This window comes from Tenrec ecaudatus, chromosome 4, assembly GCF_050624435.1.
Source record: "Tenrec ecaudatus isolate mTenEca1 chromosome 4, mTenEca1.hap1, whole genome shotgun sequence".
NCBI lineage: Eukaryota > Metazoa > Chordata > Mammalia > Afrosoricida > Tenrecidae > Tenrec > Tenrec ecaudatus.
The window spans coordinates 191,746,847-191,765,776 of NC_134533.1; the positions used below are offsets into that span (position 1 = coordinate 191,746,847).

An 18,930-nucleotide genomic window follows, 5' to 3' on the forward strand; every position below is an offset into this window, starting at 1 on the left:
GCCTTGGGAACCCCCAGGGGACGCTCCACTCTGTCCTCGAGGGTCACTATGCGTGGGACTCCATTTGATGGCAGTATTTAAAAAAATTAATTTGCTTTTAATAGAGTCATGGAGAAGTCAAATCAGAACACCCCAAAAAGATAGCTGGACGGATCTTTGTGTAAAACATAGAGATCCTTGTGGGAAGTGTGGGAGATACAGAAAGCAGGAAAGGCTCCTTAAGGAGGAGGATTGAAACATAAAAGACGTTTTGTTGGTTCCAAGGAGGGATTCTCTAGAGAAGAGATCACCGGTGTCAGAGAGGAAACTGAAAGAACAGATGACTTCAGAGCTCCTGCGAAGTTGCTCCACGTATTGTGAAGAGTCAACCCTGCTTGATGTCCCTAACCGTCTTCAGTGAACTGTCCGTTTCCTCATTATGTCATTGGACATATTTGTGCTTTGGGTGTGTGTGTCATGGGGGGGTTGTTCTAAGGAGGACACCACATAAGAGAAGGAACTGCTCGTAGAATTCCTGTCACAGGGTTATCGACAACGAGAAGTTCAGATAACAAATCGGACACATCGCCATTTCATTGGAAAATACTCCGCGCCATTGGCTAGATCTTGTAAGTTGAGACTCTCTTAAGAACTCAAGTGAAACTACTCCCAGGATCCCTTTGAATCTCACTTATCTATGTTATAGATCCGGGAGCTGTGTCATCAATTGGTTACTTACTGGAAAACATGTGACTATCATTTTCAAATACAACGCAAGCACTTTTTGTTTCCTTTTTAATTTAAACACTTTATTTGTGACTTGGGTGAACGTTTACAGGGCAGTTTTACACTCAACAATTTATGAGTTGGTTTCCTATTGTTCAATATTCTTTATGTTAAATGATCCATATTGTTTCATGTTATATTTTATTCACTCTTGCCGTATAGGGTTCCATTATATGGTATACTAGATAGTATTTATCCATTCTACTTTCAATGAGTATTTGAGCTGCTGATAGGTGGGGCTATTATACACACTGTTGCTATGAAGATCCTTCTACATGCCTATTAGCAAACATGTTTAATTGGGGTGGAATGGCTAAGCCATTGGGTATTTGTTTGCAGTTCTAATCGGTAGAGCCAAATAATTTTCCAAAATGAATTTAGCACTTTCCACTGAAAGCAGCATGTACAGGAGTCAACTACAATGGTTAGCATCAACTTCACTCTAACTTAAGAACTCAAGTGAAACTACTTCCAGGATTTCTTGGGACAATGCTTGTCTGCATTGCAGATACTCATGTTGTATCACCAATCGGTTGCTTACAAGAAGACATTTGACTATCAATGCAAAATTCAACGAAAGTACTTTTAGATTTTGTACTTTTGGCAGTGTTTTGGTGACACTACCATAACAAAATACATAAGTTTTTGTTTTTAAATACTGAAATAAGTTTAAATACTCTATTCTCAAGTACAAGAATTAAAATGTACAAATAAATCAGTGGATAAATGAATGAACGAATACACCAAAATTCTAAATCAGGAGCCCGACTCATTGACAGGCCATCAGGTGTTGGATAATTATTTGCTCTAGAAAAATCCATACCTGTGAGACTGTAGATTTGTTCGATAATCTTGATATCACCTGAAAGAACAAACAAACAGAAATTTAACAATCATTCAAACCTTACCTGGTGGCTTAGGCCAGAGATGAAAGGAAGCACTCAGAAATACTTGAAGACACACACACACACACACACACACACACACACACACACACACACACACACCCTCCTCACTGTCACTGATTCAATTCCAAATCAGTGACCCTATAGGACAGCATAGAAATGCCCCTGTGGGTTTCTGAGACTATATCTTTATGAGAGTGGAAAGCCTCATTTTTCTCCCACAGAGTGGCTGGTGCTTTCAAACTGCTGACCTTGTGCTTAGCAGTCTAAAACTTTACCAACTCTGCCATCAGAGCTCAGAGAGCATGTGTAATGATGGCACCATAGTCCACCTGGGTAGGCCAGAGAAGAGAAAAACAAATACAAAAAAACCCTTGAGCCCTGAAAGCTCAACATTTCACACTTTGGAGCCACTAATAGCCCATGCTTGTAGTGAAAGAGCAGCAGCGAACTGAGTAGCTGGCACAGGGCCTCCCCGAGGGTAGAATGATGCAATCGTGTGCTTAGTGGCTGTGATTTCCTCTCTCCTGCTGTCCCAGCTTCTTTATTCTCTTTCCTGCTCTATTCCTAAAGTCTTTCATCATCCAAGAATTCTTGCTCTGGCTCCATGACACCAGAAACCCATGGAAATAAAATAGTTTCTGCTTGTGTATCTCCATGTCTAGGTTTCATGCGGTGGAGGGTTACGTCTACTTTATTTCCCTTTGGTTTTCCTCTCTGGCTCTCTGCTGCAGTTATTGCTCCTGATGGACTAGGATGAGCTCTACTGAAGGTGCTAATCTCCTAGTTCACGGAATCCAAGATCCCACTGACGGTAAAACAGAAGGAATCCTGTCCACCACCTGTGATGTGCTACCAATTGAAAGACGGGTCCCAAATTCAGTGATGCTAAAATGTGAGCAACAGATGATTGAGGTAGACACGAGAAGTTCAGATCTCAGGCTACCTCTTGTATAAAATCACACTATGGGAACATGGAAATGCACCTTAAAACCCTGCATCCTCCACAATGTATCCGACATCCTGGGAACCCATACAGGTCTCAGCCATGTTGTTTTATGTTTTGCTTTCTTTACTGTTCACATACACTTAGTTTTCAATGGTAACAAATGTTATTAATGAAAATAATTTATTCACGTTAAAAATCACCACCAACAAAAGAACCAACAAACTTGCACTTGAAAATGATCTGTCTAGTAAGCCAGACATATTTGGTATTTCTGTCACTCTCTCACATTTTTTTTTCTCCTCGATGATTAGGGAAATAGATCTGTTATTTATACAAATGCTGGCATCATTATTGCTGTGAAAATATATGTTTCATCAATGTTTAATTTTATCAAAGTAGTCAATCCATTCTACATCTGCTTAGTTGTTTAAATATGCACTAATCAGAAGCATTGTGGACATACGCTTTGTAATAATCCCCTAAACAGTGACAAATAAAACAACAGAATAATTTAAAATGTGAAAAATGAAACAAAATCATGGTGCTGTTGTAACTATGGCAGACACAAAGAAGTGCTTTAAAAACCCTTTCAGTGATAGTCCAGATCAGAGGGTAAGCATTCCTATTTGAGACAGACTGCTAACTGTTGGCTTAGAACTCACCCGGGGGCACTGACGATTTAAAGCCTGGCCACTTCCTTCTCTACTGAGGACAGTAAAACCCAAACCAACCCCTCTGGCTAAGTTCTCCTCTGGAACACGCGCGGTCCCGGATTTAGAATGGACTTGATGGTACAGGGTCTGTTTTGTTGTCATTGCAGGGGGACTCAGGAGGTCTGACACTGCTGAATCAGAGACGCCGTGGAGACGCAACGGAGGCAGAGCCTGGCCCTAATTCCCTTTGATTTAGGTATGACTCCTACCTAGATCCTGGCTTATGTCTCGTGTGAGTTCAGTGAAGTTTCTAAATCACGGCCTTGCTTTTTACCTTCTAATAGTTTCACTGGTATATACTTCACATGTCATATAATGTAATCAATCATAGTTTCTCAAACTGCAATATGCCTATACATGAGCATCTTAGAGTAGAGTCTGAGGCAGGAGGTCTTGGATGAGAGAACAAGATTCTGTATTTCTAATGAATCCCAGGGTAATACTAGTGCCGGCTGGTCACTGGGCACACTGAGTCACAGCGCGGTTACCATCTACTGATATCTACAGCGCGGTTACCATCATCTGATCCAAATCAATTCACCGAGGAAATGCTGTGATTGAAAGCACTTCAAAAAGTTAAAAAAAAAACCCAGAATTAAAAGATGACCGAAGTTTTCCATATACTCTTTGAAACCCGCTCGCATATGATCATGAGCTCTGGTGGTGCCAATGGTTAAGGGTTGAGTTGCTAACCAAAGGGTCAGTAGTTCGAACCTAGCAGCCACTCTAAGGAAGAAAAAGTAAAACAGAACAAAATCAAGTTGATTGCCAACAAGAAAATTCAGACTCCTAGTGACCCTATGCAGCAGAACGGAACGGCTCCCCCAGGATTTCCCAGGCTGCATGTCTTCACAGACGGCCTCACCTCTCTCTGATGGAGTGATGGTACATTTGGTTTATCACCATGTCGACTAGCAGCTTAATCTTTCTGCTTGCATGGTACCCTACTCTATAAAGATTACAGCCTAGGAAACCATGGGGGCTCTTCTCCCATGTCCTCTAATGTCAATAATCTGCTCCACATCATACAATATGCATGTAATAAGTAACCTGATAAGAGTTTTCGAAGTTTTATGCCATTAATTCATGCTATACATTAAAATTTTCCATTGGGCAGAGGAGGAAAGTAAGGGCAGACACAGTGGTAAAGGACATGTTCAAGGTTGCAAGGTAGTAATTAACAGAGCAGGAAAATGAATGCAGGAACATTTGATGATTAGGTAAACTTATGGAGATTAAATACAATGATATATGTAAAAGACACTGATATACAATCTTTTTGCTTCTCTTATAAATGCCCCTTGCATATAAATGAAAAAAAATTGTAATGTACCAGCATTGTACTAGATAGCTTTAGTTCAAGATATTTGAGGGTTCACATACTTTTATCTGTATTCTTTTATCTGTCAGAATGAGAATGTGGACATGAAAGACTGAAACTACATTTTGCCTCAAGGTTATCATGATTAGTGGTATGGCTTATACATGTGTAGTCTAGGGAAGAAATTCACCCTCAGCGATGATGAGTTGGTTTCAAAGGTTTCCATACAGTTAGTATCTTCTTTTAATTTCCCCCCTTGGAAGAACCCAAATCCCTCTCCCTGTGAGTCCATGGGAACTGAGAGGGAGGACTCTTAAGTGGAAAAGATGCTGATGGTTGGCATGAACAATCAGCCATAGGAAACGTAGCCTCTAGGCCCTCAGACTCTCTGCAGCAAGAAAGCAAAGCATGTTCACCATCATTTGCTCCAATGGTACTGACCTTCTACTGTAGAGCTTTAAATGCATGTGATCATCAAATACACTCAGCATATTAATAATCACTGTAGATGGAAGAAATACTATTGCATTCTCTAATGAGAATAGTTCTGTAAGAGTGGCCATAAGATCATAATGAGCTTGGTCATTAATTACATATTTTTCTTTAATTTCCAAACTACTCTACCTCATCCTGTTAGAATTTCTACAAATACTATCAATTGGGAATGGAAATGCTTGATTTCTTTAATCTCCCCCCCCCCCCACTACTAGCCCTGGTGGCATAGTGGTTACCTGTTGGGCCAACAAGGTCAACAGTTCGAAACCAATAGCTGCTTGGCAGGAAAAAGATGAGGTTTTCTATTCCCACAAAGAGCTACAATACCAGAAACCAACAGTGCAGTTCTATCCTTTCCTATAGAGTCAGTATGAGCTGGGCTTGACTCAATGGCAATGCGTTTTTTTGTTTACTAAATATCTATAGATTATGCTAGGAGGCACTAAGATCGCGGTGCTAATGTCCTATCTTTAGAAGAAAGTTAAGTGTTTTGCGTTTTTTTTTTTTTTACTAGTGACATGGCATTATCTATAAACTGTCTTACTCTTGGGTGCTTTTCAAGAACACACACACACACACACACACACACAAATAGAAGATTCTCACGAAGCCAGTAGGAAGCAAGTATGATTGAAAACTGAAACTATGGATTCACGTATTCTAAAGTGTAACAGAATGGGCCAGTGGCAAGTATACTTGAAGAACTATTTCCACTGTTAATTGGCCCACAGGTCAGACATATAAGCTTCTGGGTCCCCAAATGAACTCTCAACTATGGAATCGTGTAAGACAACAAGCAGCAATGTTATCTAGAGCGGATTGCTCAACCCAGAAATGCGATGCAAATGGTTGATTCATGATATCTTCCGCTTCATTAATAACGACATTGATTAAATCTCCAAGCAGATTAAAGGGACATATTTCCTCATTCAGAAAACAAGGGGATTATGCTCTGCTTTATCCAGTTCATCAGACAGGAACATAACCAGTGTGCGTGGCCATTTGCCACAAGGGGACTGTGAACGAAGCACGCTCCCTGACTCCTCACGATCCGCAGTGTTAACGCAGCCCCTCCGGCCGAAACAAAGACGAGGCTCACACCAGACAAGCACATAGCAAACCCATGGGTCTGCGGTTCATCACTGTTCTGTGTTTTTCCTCGTGTAGACACAAGAGGAGGTGCCAAGAAGCTGTGAAGATGCCAAGAAGCTGTTTTTCCTCGTGTAGACACAAGAGGAGGTGCCAAAGGCAGAGGGGAAGTGAGGAGAGAAAATAGAAACCTCTGGAGATTTCGACGCTTTTGAACAAAGGAGCATGCATGTTTAATGAAGACGCTCTGGTGGTCCGGTGGTGGCTCGCTGGATGGCACCCGAAAGGTCATGGGATTGGATCCACCAGCCGCTGCGAGGGAGAAATATGGCAGGCTGTCTCTGCCTCGATTTCAATCGCGGGAAGCCAGTGGGAAAGTGAAAGTCACATGGATGGCACACAACCACAAACATTTCGAATGGGAATTTCTGGGTGGGGCCCCCATTAAAGTGCGTGACTGCTAGTTGAAAGAGTGGAAGTAGTTCCGATTTACTCGGCGGCGCTTCAGGAGACAGGTCTGCTTCCAAGTGGTCACAGCCTTGACATTCAGGGTGCAGTTCCACCCCCATAAGGTCGCCATGCAAAGCAGTCGATGTGGGGCAATAAACAGCAGCGAGTTTCTGTGAAACGTGTCTGAGATTTTACCACCATCCAATCTAAACAAGTGCTTGTCGAGGTGATTCTGAAAGTCTACGCCAGTAACAGGTTCTATGTACTCCCGTTGTTCACTGTACAGGAATGAGGTTTTAATGGGAACATTGATGGGTTTGACATTCCCCCATTTCCCCCTGAGCAGTAAGGTCAAGGCAGGCGAATAAGACCCAGAGGCAACTTCTCCCCTAAGTAAATGAGCCCAGTTCTGACGCAGAGAGCACGTTCCAAGTAAGAGTCCAGGCCTCCGAACTCATCCTTCACCCACTCTCTGAGCTGCGCATCAGCTACGACGCCTCAACAATTTCTCATCACTCTATGTTATTATAACAGATGATGCTCCCGAGGCTGCAACCCAGGAGGTGGTGGTTCTCCCACATATTAGCTATGCGACCTTGGGCAATACATTAATTAGGACATGCTAACCCGGAAATAACCATGTTCTCAATTGTAATGGTCCCATACAACGCATTCCTTTCCCCTGCGGGTCTCAGTTTGATGTGTGGTTCATGGCATTTTCCTCTAAATGGCGATTCGGGCACCCAGACTAGATGCTTTTGTGGTTCTGCCATTGGGTCCGTCCCAGCAACAACCAACCCGCATCTCCGCGGACGGAGCTTCCAGGAGGCGTCCTGAGCATGCGGCCACCCCAGGCTAGATGTTCGATGGTCACTTCCACTCGCCCGCAGGCCAGCAGCAGTGTCTCAGCCGCCTGTAGTGGGACTTCCCTGCGCTTTCATCCCCTCTCAGAAATGATGGTGATGTCTGTTGCTTTCTGGATTCAATGAGACAATCGGTGCCGATTGCATAACTCCTGGAGATGGAGTTCGCCCTACCAGATACCGTGTCTCATCAGGAGACACTCAGTGGCAGCAACAAAGATAAAACAAAGTAATTCTAATATTTTTTGTCTGTATCTCTCCAAAAATGTGGACGAAGTTGCATGGGGAATTCCATAGTACGATTTTCTTAAAATTATGTCTCCTTTTCTATTCCTTTTACAAGACCAAGATCCCTCTTCGTTCTCTCAATGATCTCATTGGAACTGTCAATGGGCTCTTTTATGCAGGCTGCTTACCTTCCTGCTCACCTCAGGTCACAAAGCCCAATAAAAGATCCGTGATCAAGGGGATCTGTGACAGTGCTCTTAGGCCTCTCAGGGGAGAAAAAACCCTAGAAGCTTGCCGTGCAGCCCTCTTAGCCTGCTCCTTCTTATAATTTGTGGGAAAAAGTTCTTCCGTTGCTCAGTGCAGTGCAGTGAATGGCTTCATATGGCTTTTGCTCACCAGTCTTTGCAACTCCTATTAAATGACTCCTTTCCTGATGTATCTCAGAAGAGAAGGTGGGAGAAGATGCCGATTATAAGATTCGGTGGTGAGTGATTACTTAAGAGTAGGGTTCACTGCGATGGTCATCCTGCTGGGTATAAAAGGAGCCATCTCAGAAGCAGAGGGAGTAGAGGGTCTCACTTCTGGCAAGACAGAAGTCAGGAGTGGAGTGTGTCCTTTGGACTCTGATATTCCTGTACATGGAATCTTCTTGATCCAGGAGGCAGATGCCACCCTAGAGGAACAACAGAGGAGTGGCACAGGAGAACCATGAGCGGTGGCCTTCCCAGCCCCCAGAGCAAGTAAAGGTGAGAGTCTTGGAGCAGAGGCTGACTTGTGGAGGCAAATTCCACTTGGTACTTAGTCACTAGTTTGCTGATTCATAAAGCCTAGGCCAAATGCTTTCAGGCTGAGGTGTATGGTGAAGTGGCATGTACTCTGAGTAATTATTAGCAGCCCTAAAGAGCTTTGTAACATTGCTTGAGCAGGAGAGAGGCCATGAGCTTGTATGGCTGAGACCAAATCTCAGAGAGCAAGAGAAGATTGCCTGCCTGCAGAGTTGAACAATAAAATTGTCCTAAGCAAATAATGGTATTCTGAGCATCTATCCCCTATACTATAAACCACCTATAACTAACTTCTCTAATAAACCCCATAATCACATGTATTGTCTGAGTTCTGCATGGTCAGTGCAGTGCAATATTAAACCCATCGTAGAGGCTGGTCAGTGCTGTTGAGGGCTGGTCAGGGTCTGATTGATAAGGGACATTGGAGGTTGCAGGGAGGTCTGACCTCAGCCTCATAGGAAATGCCCTTGGCCGATGCTCATGTCGGTTTGATTCTTCTTCCTCCTTGGGGAGTTAAAGAAAGTCAGATAGTTCTTAAAGGCTTGTGGGTAAACAAGCAGCCATCTAGCACAGATGCATCAAAGCCCACATGAAAGAAGCACACTAGCCTGTGTGATCATGAGGTGTCAAAGGGATCAGGTATCAGTCATCAAAGAACAAAAAATCATATCATTGTGAATGAGGGGGAGTGCATCTAGTGTCATCTGTAGACAACTGGACATCCCCTTACAGAAGGGTCTCAGGGAGGAGATGAGGTAGTCAGGGGGCAGTGTAGCAATGATGAACATACAACTTTCCTCTAGTTCTTAAATGCTTCCTCCCCCTAACTATCATGATCCCAATTCTACCTTACAAATCCAGCTGAACTGGAGGATGTACACTGGTACAGATAGGAACTGGAAACACAGGGAATCCAGGATAGATGAACTTCTCAGGTCCAGTGGTGAGAATGGTGATACCAGGAGGGTGGAGAGAAGTTGGGGTAGAAAGGGGGAACTGATTATAAGGATCTACATATAACTTCTTCTCTGGAGGTTGGTCAACCAGAGAAGTGGGTGAAGGGAGATGTTGGACAGTGTAAGATATGACAAAATAATAATAATTTATAAATTATCAAGGGTTCTTGAGGGAGGAGGGAACGGGGAGGGAGGGGTAAAATTGAGGAGCTGATGCCAGGGGCTCGAGTGGAAAGCAGATGTTTTGAGAATGATGAGGGCAACAGATGTGCAAATGTGCTTGACACAATGCATGTATGTATGGATTGTGATAAGCATTGTATGAGCCCCCAGAAAAATGATTAGAAAAAAAAAAGAAAGTCAGACTTGGCCCTTGACCAAGCCATTTCCTACACTTCAATGTCTGGCATAAAGAAATACACATTAGTAGATGTTGATTACGTAGAAAGCTTTCTTTCAGTTGAGTTGGTAGAGAGCAAGGTATTATGACAATTTACATCGACTGTCTAGCTTGGTTATGGTTATCTAGCTAAACATTTACACAGACAGGCTTGCTCAACATTAATACATCGAGGGCTTCAAAAAGATATTGGAAAAATGTCATTATCTTTCAGTTCTGTTTTCCCATGAACTTTCTGAAGCCCCGGCACATGTAGAAATCCTCAACAAATGGACCATAAAATCATTAACACCTGTTTTCCCCAAATTGTTCTTCTGTTAGAAGAACTGTCATTTTTATGCCATCAACACATTTTTCGCTACATAATACTACACTAGGTGCATTACTTTATATAAAAAGACTTGATCGGTCTTCACGCTGGCGTTCTATAAAAAACAGGAAGCATGTCTCGAAGATATGACTCGAGGACCACAATATTTTCTCCAGAAGGTCGCCTGTACCAAGTTGAATATGCCATGGAAGCAATTGGACATGCAGGCACCTGTCTGGGAATTTTGGCGAACGATGGAGTTCTGCTTGCAGCAGAGAGATGGACTATCCACAAGCTTCTCGATGAAGTCTTTTTATCCGAGAAGATTTATAAACTCAACGAGGACATGGCTTGTAGTGTGGCCGGCATAACTTCTGATGCTAATGTTCTCACTAATGAACTCCGACTCATCGCTCAAAGGTATTTACTACAATATCAGGAGCCAATTCCTTGTGAGCAGTTGGTTACAGCGCTGTGTGACATCAAGCAGGCTTACACACAGTTTGGAGGAAAGCATCCCTTCGGAGTGTCGTTGCTCTACATTGGCTGGGATAAACACTACGGCTTTCAGCTCTATCAGAGCGACCCGAGTGGGAATTACGGAGGATGGAAAGCCACGTGCATTGGAAATAATAGTGCTGCAGCTGTGTCAATGTTAAAGCAAGACTACAAAGAAGGTGAGATGAGCTTGAAGTCTGCACTTGCTTTAGCAATCAAGGTGCTGAACAAGACCATGGACGTTAGTAAACTTTCTGCTGAGAAAGTGGAAATCACCACTCTAACAAGAGAGAATGGAAAGACAGTCATCCGAGTCCTCAAACAAAAGGAGGTGGAGCAATTGATCAAAAAACACGAGGAAGAAGAAGCTAAAGCCGAGCGGGAGAAGAAGGAAAGGGAGCAGAAGGGAAAAGGTAAATAGATTCTGTAACTCCATGTTGGGCACCACTTGGAGCAAACGCCCTAATGTTCCCACTGAGAAAGGTGTGACTCTTAAAAACACTTACAAGAGGAGCCAGGACGTGCGGTCCTTGTCCTTTATGTTCAGTTGATAATGTTAAGCCAATGATGATTGTTGGTCTTCATGGATAGCTTACATGATTTCTTTCTTTTTAAATAAAACTTGGAAGAGTTAAAAAAAAAAGACTTGATCATGTTTTTTCTTCTTTCTCAACCCTTTTATCTGCTTATATAATAAATTAATTCATTTCCTAATGTCCCTGTGTGTTAACAGTCAGGGAGACACTAGAGCTATACACAAATAAACATCACCTTGACTTCCTAATTCTGAATTCAAACACACAAATCACAGGGCTTTGAAAATGAAAGAAAATTCACAAAGAATCCTTGTTGCAGTGTTTTTAAAATTTGGGAAATGGTAATTGATTTTAAGAGAGGGAGGGTTATAAATAAGTCGCTCAAATCATTCCAGGAAGGAGAAAGAGGAAAACACTATCATGTAAAAGAACTACCAAGAAGCCTCTGAACAGCGACATCTCACAGAATAAACATTTCAGGCTTAAGGAGCTTTGTACCAAATCAATGATTTGGGGTTCAGAGTAATCTATGCTCAGAGAATTTGCACAGTTCAAACTCATTCTGTTGAGCCGAGATCCCATGCCCCCCACCCAATGACCCGCTTCTGATTAGGGCACAATGGTTCTGGGTTAACTTGCAAAACCAGCTGCTGTGCAATTGTAAGGAAACACAATAGCCGGTTTTATACGATTTTTAGGATTCACGCCGAGTCCTCAGTTCTAAACTAGGTTGCTTAAGAAAGAGGTTCAGTTGTAGTGTGAGCCGTGTAAGCATCACAGTTCCTGGCAGCACTTTTAAAGTTAATGTGAAATGCCTAATTTGCCGCTTACAAAGTCCACTGTCAATTTTATACTGTAGCATACAAATGTTGAACAGCTCTGATCCTGAAGATTAACATGTACAGCTTCAGAAACCCTATATAGGGTCATTACGTGTTGGAATCGGCTCAATGGTAGTGGATTATATATTGAAGATACTATATGTACCAGAAAACTGGAATGTGCTACTTTGCTTCCCTGAACCACAGGGCCTTGGCCTAAGCTCATTTAGTCATAGAAACTAAGATGAGATCTGATAATAGGTCACAAGTGGAATGGAATGTCCATCTATAGATGATCAAGTTCATGCCTTCTAAAAGTACAGAGGTCTCTGAAACTGAAGAATAAAGAATAATTTTGACGATAGCATTAGGAATTAAACCAAATAATCAATATTTTCCAAAGAGGAAGAGTCTCACCGAAAATGTGAGGCTGGACTTCACTTGGAACAGTTTTATTGTACTCAAAGTTCATATGGAACCCTTAAGGCAGGATTTTATTGATTACATTGTGTTGTTAGTTGCTATTCAGTTGACCCCCAACTTATCATGACCCCAGTAAATAGAGACCAGGCTGCTGTGCTCCCTAGGATTTTCAAGGGATCCCCTTTCCCAGAAGTCCAAGCCTAGGACTTTCTCCAATGATGCTACTTGGTGGGTTTGAGCAGTCAACCTTTAGCTTAATAGCCAAATACACATTTTGGGGCCATCGAGGGATCCAGTGACGAATTATATATGGACTAAAGCCAGTTCTTTGTGTGTGTCTGCAATGTGATTACAAACTATGGACATTTAGGACAGAATGCTTATTATTTTGTAGTTTGACTCCCACAAGAATGGTCCCCCACAAACAACTTGCCAGAACAAGAAGCCTGCCGTGGTTAAACGATGACTGCCTTACATCTAGCCTTCTTCTCCGGGTCACTTTCCCGATAATATTCTTATTTCTGATGTGGGCGAGGAGGAGATCATTCTCTAGTTATGTCTATTATAGTGTTAATTTTCTCCTTCTCCTTCTCTTTTTAAATTTTATGAATACTTTAAGCCCAAGCTCTCATTGTAGGTCAGGCCTTTCTTTACCCTGTGAAAATAAACAGTGAGCCAAATAAGGGAAATGTTGCTGGGGAGGAGAGATAGGTGATAACTTCTTTCCTGAAATTCTGAATTTATACTCTGTGAACAGACTTTAAGCATTACCACATCAAAAAGTGACCACTTCCAAGTTTGGGGGAATCTCAGTGATATCCCGTATTAGCTTCTCTTTGTAACTGTGTGGACAGTGATGAGGGTGTGTCCATTGAGAACAGGCATAATGTTTTAGTTTAGGGCTGCTATGATTATAGTAAGAACTATTTATTCTATTGAGCTATTTATAGATTTAAAAATAATCAATGCAGTCATTCTGTACAATTCTTTACAGATCAAGCAAGTATCACCATTTTAACATGATCATTTCATGACAGTTAAATATTATGAACCGGTGGCTTTCTTGGAAGAAGAGGTTCACTACATGACTATGCACAAGTGTGCGACCCACTTCCTGCCCTTCGATTTTCTAATCTACTGGATCACACTGTGCAAGTAAGCTGTTTCTTGGGGGTTGTGGAGAGCCACTAGCAAACAACTCCTTGCATTCCTCGGAGAAATAGCTCTGGTCTTAGTTGTGTTGTGTCTGGTAGCAGGACATTGGAACACCATTCCCCACATATTAAAGCTGCTCCCCAAATGTTGTTAGCAGAGTCCCACAGAGAAAAGATAGTTCCCTCATCATTTCCGATTGGGCTTCAGAGGCCTGGTTTCTCTTTTGCACCGGCTCCACCCAGCCACTCTGTAAGTTTCTCCTCCTGCTGATCCTTCCTTGAGAGTTAACGCATTTAAAAATTCTAAACAAGCACATACTTCTTTTTCGTAAACGAATCAAAGGGAGCCTCTGGTAAATTGTCTCGAGAAATTCAAGAGTTCTTTGAAATATGAAAAACCTCCAATGTATCAATGAGACCGATAGATTCGATTCTTACAGGTCAAGCTTTCTTACAACGAGGGCACACTCATTATCCAGCGAATGACACTTACTTGCTATTGTTGGCATTTTCCCCTACAACACTAAATAACATCATATATGCCCCTTATAGGTTTCCTGGTGCACATGCTCCCATTTAAAGGGAAAGCAAACCATCATAATAAAATAAGTACATGCAGCAACCAAGCCCACATGGAAGAAGCACACCAGCCTGTGTGATCACAGGTATCGATAAGATCAGGTTTCAGGCATCAAAGAACAAAAAAAATCATACCATTGTGAAGGAGGGGGAGTGCGCAGTGGGGACCCAAAACCCATCTGTAGGCAACTGGACATCCCCTTACAGAAGGGTTGTGGGGAGGAGACGAGCCAGTCAGGGTGCAGTGTAGCAACTATGAAGCACACAGATTTCCTCTAGTTCTTTAATGCTCCCCCCTCCCACTATCATGACCTCAATTCTACCTTACAAATCCGGCTAGACCAAAGCATGTACACTGGTCCAGATAAGAGCTGGAAAGATACAGAATCCAGGACAGATAACCCCTTCAGGACCAATAATGAGAATAGAGATACCAGGAGGGTAAGGGGAAAGTGGGGGGAGCAAGGGGGAACCAATCACAATGATCTACATATAACTCCCGCCCTGAGGAATGGACAACAGAAAAGTGGGTGAAGGGAGACATTGGACAGTGTAAGACATGAAAAAATAGTAATATTTATAAATTATCAAGGGTTCGTGAGGGAGGGAGGGTGGGGGAAGGAGAGGAAAAATGAGGAGCTGATACCAAGGGCTTAAGAAGAAAGCAAATGTCTTGAGAATGATGATGACAACAAATGTACAAATGTGCATGACACAGTGGATGTACGTATGGATTGAGATAAGAATTGTACAAGCCTCCAATAAAATGATTAAAAAAAATAAGTACATGCACGTATATACATCTACACACAGGGAGCAATCCCAAATATTATCATTAAGTTGAATGCCTTCACATTGTTTAAAACCTTGCTTCAATTGCAATAATAACAATAAAAAGATAAAGCCAATAGGAACTGCATCTCAGATTTACTTCCTCTGACGCATTGCTTGGTGAAATTTCCGACGCCTCGAATTTGTCTAAACCACGTGACTAAGTGTAACCCATGGAATGTGAGCAGAAGAGATCTACGCCATTTGTAGGCGGGGCTATGTGGTGATCCCAGAGGCACTTTCACATTCTCCCCTTAGCTACCTACTGGGTGCACACAATGTAGGTAGGTACTGAGTTCCAGGTGACTTTGAGACCCAGAGGATGGAATCCCCACCAAATTGGAGGAGCCTGGGTTTGTGAATCAGGTGAAAGTTACCGTCTGAACACCAGCATGAAGCCACAAAGACTTGGGGTCACTTGCTTATAGCATTTAGTTTGACCCAACTGATAAAGTCATTTAGGGATCATCTGGTCCGCAGATAAAAACTGGAAGCTTACCTAAGGAAGGCAATCTGTTCCAAGTCATAGAACCAGTCAACTAATATGTATATATATTGAATCTGGAGCCTAAAATTTCTGGCTCTCCATTTATTGTTTTTGGGGGGCAAAATGCTGCCCCATCCCCTCCATCTATGATGATAGCATTTTTGTCTCAGCAGCATGGAAGGGTGATTAATAGTCTCAAAGAAAAATACAAGTGGTACAACGTGGACTATAAATATGCTTCATGAGCACCAGGAAGATTGGAGGACTAATTATGACACAGATTGGTCACCATATGCTCTGCTTCCAAAGACTTCCGTCTTCACAGTGGGATTACCACCGCACTAAGAGCTTAGCCTTATGCAGATGTTCATCTCAGAATATTCTTCCATCGGGAAGTTTCTCAACGACACAGGACCCAAATCCTTTAAATCCCAATCCCCGTCAGTCACAGAAACGCATCTTCCTGGGTCCCCACCCCTTCCACACCACCCGCATAGAGCTGCCAGCACTACCACATGTCGGCCTGCCAATTTACAATTAGAAGGTACTCCAAGTACTCCGGAATATTGGGCTGCAAAGAGATGCCTCACATCTGATCAAAGGCTGCCCTCAGGATCTCCCTGCTGAGCACAGTCTGTGCTAGAGGGTCAGTAGATGGCTTCACCCGTATGGCCTCGTTTCTGCTGTCTGTACCCTTTGGGGGAACTTTGCTGGGAAAAGCACTATTCAAGATGTTTATCCTGGGATTTTGTAACTTGTTTTTCATTTTAATTTCATTTTCAACAACTCAGCTCATTTATAAGAGCTTTAATCATACTACTCATGGAGTCTATGCTGTACCAGTTCCACCTGGGTTTGGGATGAGAGGGCCAAGCGAAGAATTGTCACCCCTGCCCAAGGATGGCTTATGTGACATTATTAGGTAGGCACGGCACCAACAAGGAAGCTGTTCCGGCATTAAAACACTCAGGATCATGCTAACAAGTCTCAGGAGACTGAATTCTTGAACAAAACAGAATAAAATGATGTTTTTAAAAAACCCCTCACATATCCAAAGTACGTGTTCGCAGGGTGAATGAGAATAAGAAACAAAGACTAAATGTCCAAAGCACTGCTTCTCGCACATGCGTGTTCAGTCCCTCTATCGAATGTCTCTGTGTGTATACTTACAGAAAATAACAAGCGTTTATATTTGGGAAAAATGTGATATATTCACACCTCAAAGAGAATATTTTTTTATTACTAAGATTTACAACTTCTCCTAAGAACAAAATAGTCTCTGGAAACAAGTGTAAATGCTATTTTGCACACCTGAAATAATTGTGTAGATTTTTGCAAGTTTACTCTTCAACATGAAGTACAGTGATGTGCAGAGCAGACTGGAAAACACATACTTGGAGCAGGAAGATATTCTCCATCGTGCTTCCTGACTACAGGGTTATTTAATAAATGAACGGATGTATATGCAAATGGCAGCACCATTGTGAGGGGAAAGGACAAGTTGAATGCTGCCTTCATTGTTCTTCTGTTCATAGGATGTCATTCCTGAAATATGTAGCTACCATAGGGGGGTTCTGAAGAGATATAACAGTAATAAAATGAAGGTTAAGAAGATCAGATTGAATCTTATTCTCAAAATTGCTTCAACTATAGGCCAGAATGCCTAAGGAGATCAGCCTACTTTAGAAAAATGACTTGGTGCAAAATGCTTCAGTGGACAAGTGTGTGCTGTTTGTCCAGAAGTCTGATGTGACATCACTGGGATTTTTAACTAATGTCGTCACGTCAGGTCGCGCATCACTCACACACCTGGTGCCTTTGTCTGGCAAGCAAAAGGATCGGCGGAACACCTGGAGATGGTAAGAGAGTTCAAAAATTAAATGAAGCAATGTAAATAAATTTCCTTGCTCATAAACAAACACTCCCCCATTGTCATCCAATTGATTTCAACTCCTAGTTATCCTATAATAAAATCTATTTAGTAACAATACTTTTGAACTTCAACTTGTATATAGCTAACCAACTGCTGAGTTGTTGGAATCTCTAAATTTTTAGGGCACCAGATAGTCTCAACTTTCTCCAGAGGAGCGACTGGTAGGTTTGACACACTGATCTTAAGGTTACCAATCTCACCTTAGGAGAAAGGGGAGACCATCTGCTCCCATCAGGCTTTCCGCAGCCTGTGGGGTTGCTGGGAGTTTAAATTGGTGAGACGGCAATTAGGGATGTTTTTGCTGTTGTTTATTTGTTTTGTTTTAGTTACTCTATAGCATTAGTACGTGCAATATCAAAATATTCGGTTGCCAAAATAAATTGAAGCCTAATGACATTTAATGCATCGTTTTAAAAGCTGAATCTTATTAGAAGCACATCATTGATGTGGTCTATGCCAAATTTTATCCACACATGAAACTCCTCTCTAAGTAATCAGAATATTCTAACACACTTAGGATCTGTAACTTAGTTGATACAGAATGATAAGTCAAGAGGTTCCACAATGGTGGGAGCTTTTATAAAAAACAATGTGAAACTATTGTTTCTCAAACTATCCTCCATCTCGTTCTGCACCCTTCTGAAGATTAGGCTTTCATCTCTCCAACTTCCCCCAATAATTCTGCACTCTTCCATTTACACTGCTGGAGACGCTTATAGGGATGTCTATTGTTTTTCTTTACAATTCTCTTGGAGGTTTGGGAACCAAAGATGTCTGAAGGGACATTATCAATGCCATAGGGTGCATGGAGTATGGTCTTCCAACCAAATTTAAACAAATTCAGTCATGTTAGATACTGCATCACTCACACCTCTAGCTTCTTTATCTGTAATGTAAAAAGATAAACCAAACACTCAGGGACGATAGGAGTTTGAAAATTAAATGAAGCAATATAAGTAAATTTCCTTGTTCATAAATAAGGTCGGAGAACCTTTGCTATACTCAAAGAATGAACAGCTAGATGTCACAATTGTACAACAACAACAACAAAAGCAGCTTTCCTGGCCTTTTGCTCCTCAGGACACTTTTCAATTTTCTTAAAACTTCATAGTAAACTCGAGTGACCATCTTGTGTCTGACAAAATGGAACAAGATTCCGCCTTTGAGCCGATCTCCCTGTCTTGGATTTCGTTGGCCCAGCAAATTTTCTTGAAGTAACTGTTGTTATTACCCCTTTTACAAAGGCTTCTTCTTCTTTGGTGGCAGCCAATGGAGAGTAAAACCAGGGTGCTACTGAGAGTGCTTGTTTGCAGCCATTCGCTGATCGCAGCGACGTGGGTAAGCCTGTTTCGTTTGGATTACAGCCAGTCCTGAACATTAGAAGCAATACTCTCTAAGTTACCCTTGTATACCTAACCAATTGCTAGGTTTTCAGTTCT

General features: G+C 42.1%; 1 protein-coding gene and 1 pseudogene across 1 annotated transcript in view; one reads left to right on the forward strand and one right to left on the reverse strand.

The window, feature by feature from the left end:
- KCNH8 (potassium voltage-gated channel subfamily H member 8) overlaps positions 1–18,930 on the reverse strand; it is a 422,222-nt gene that overhangs the window by 37,899 nt on the left and 365,393 nt on the right. The window contains exon 12 of the mRNA XM_075548953.1: positions 1,589–1,627. Within this exon, the coding sequence (XP_075405068.1) occupies positions 1,589–1,627 (39 nt within the window). The remainder of the gene's footprint in view (positions 1–1,588; positions 1,628–18,930) is intronic.
- LOC142447254 (proteasome subunit alpha type-4 pseudogene) lies at positions 10,334–11,370 on the forward strand (annotated as a pseudogene).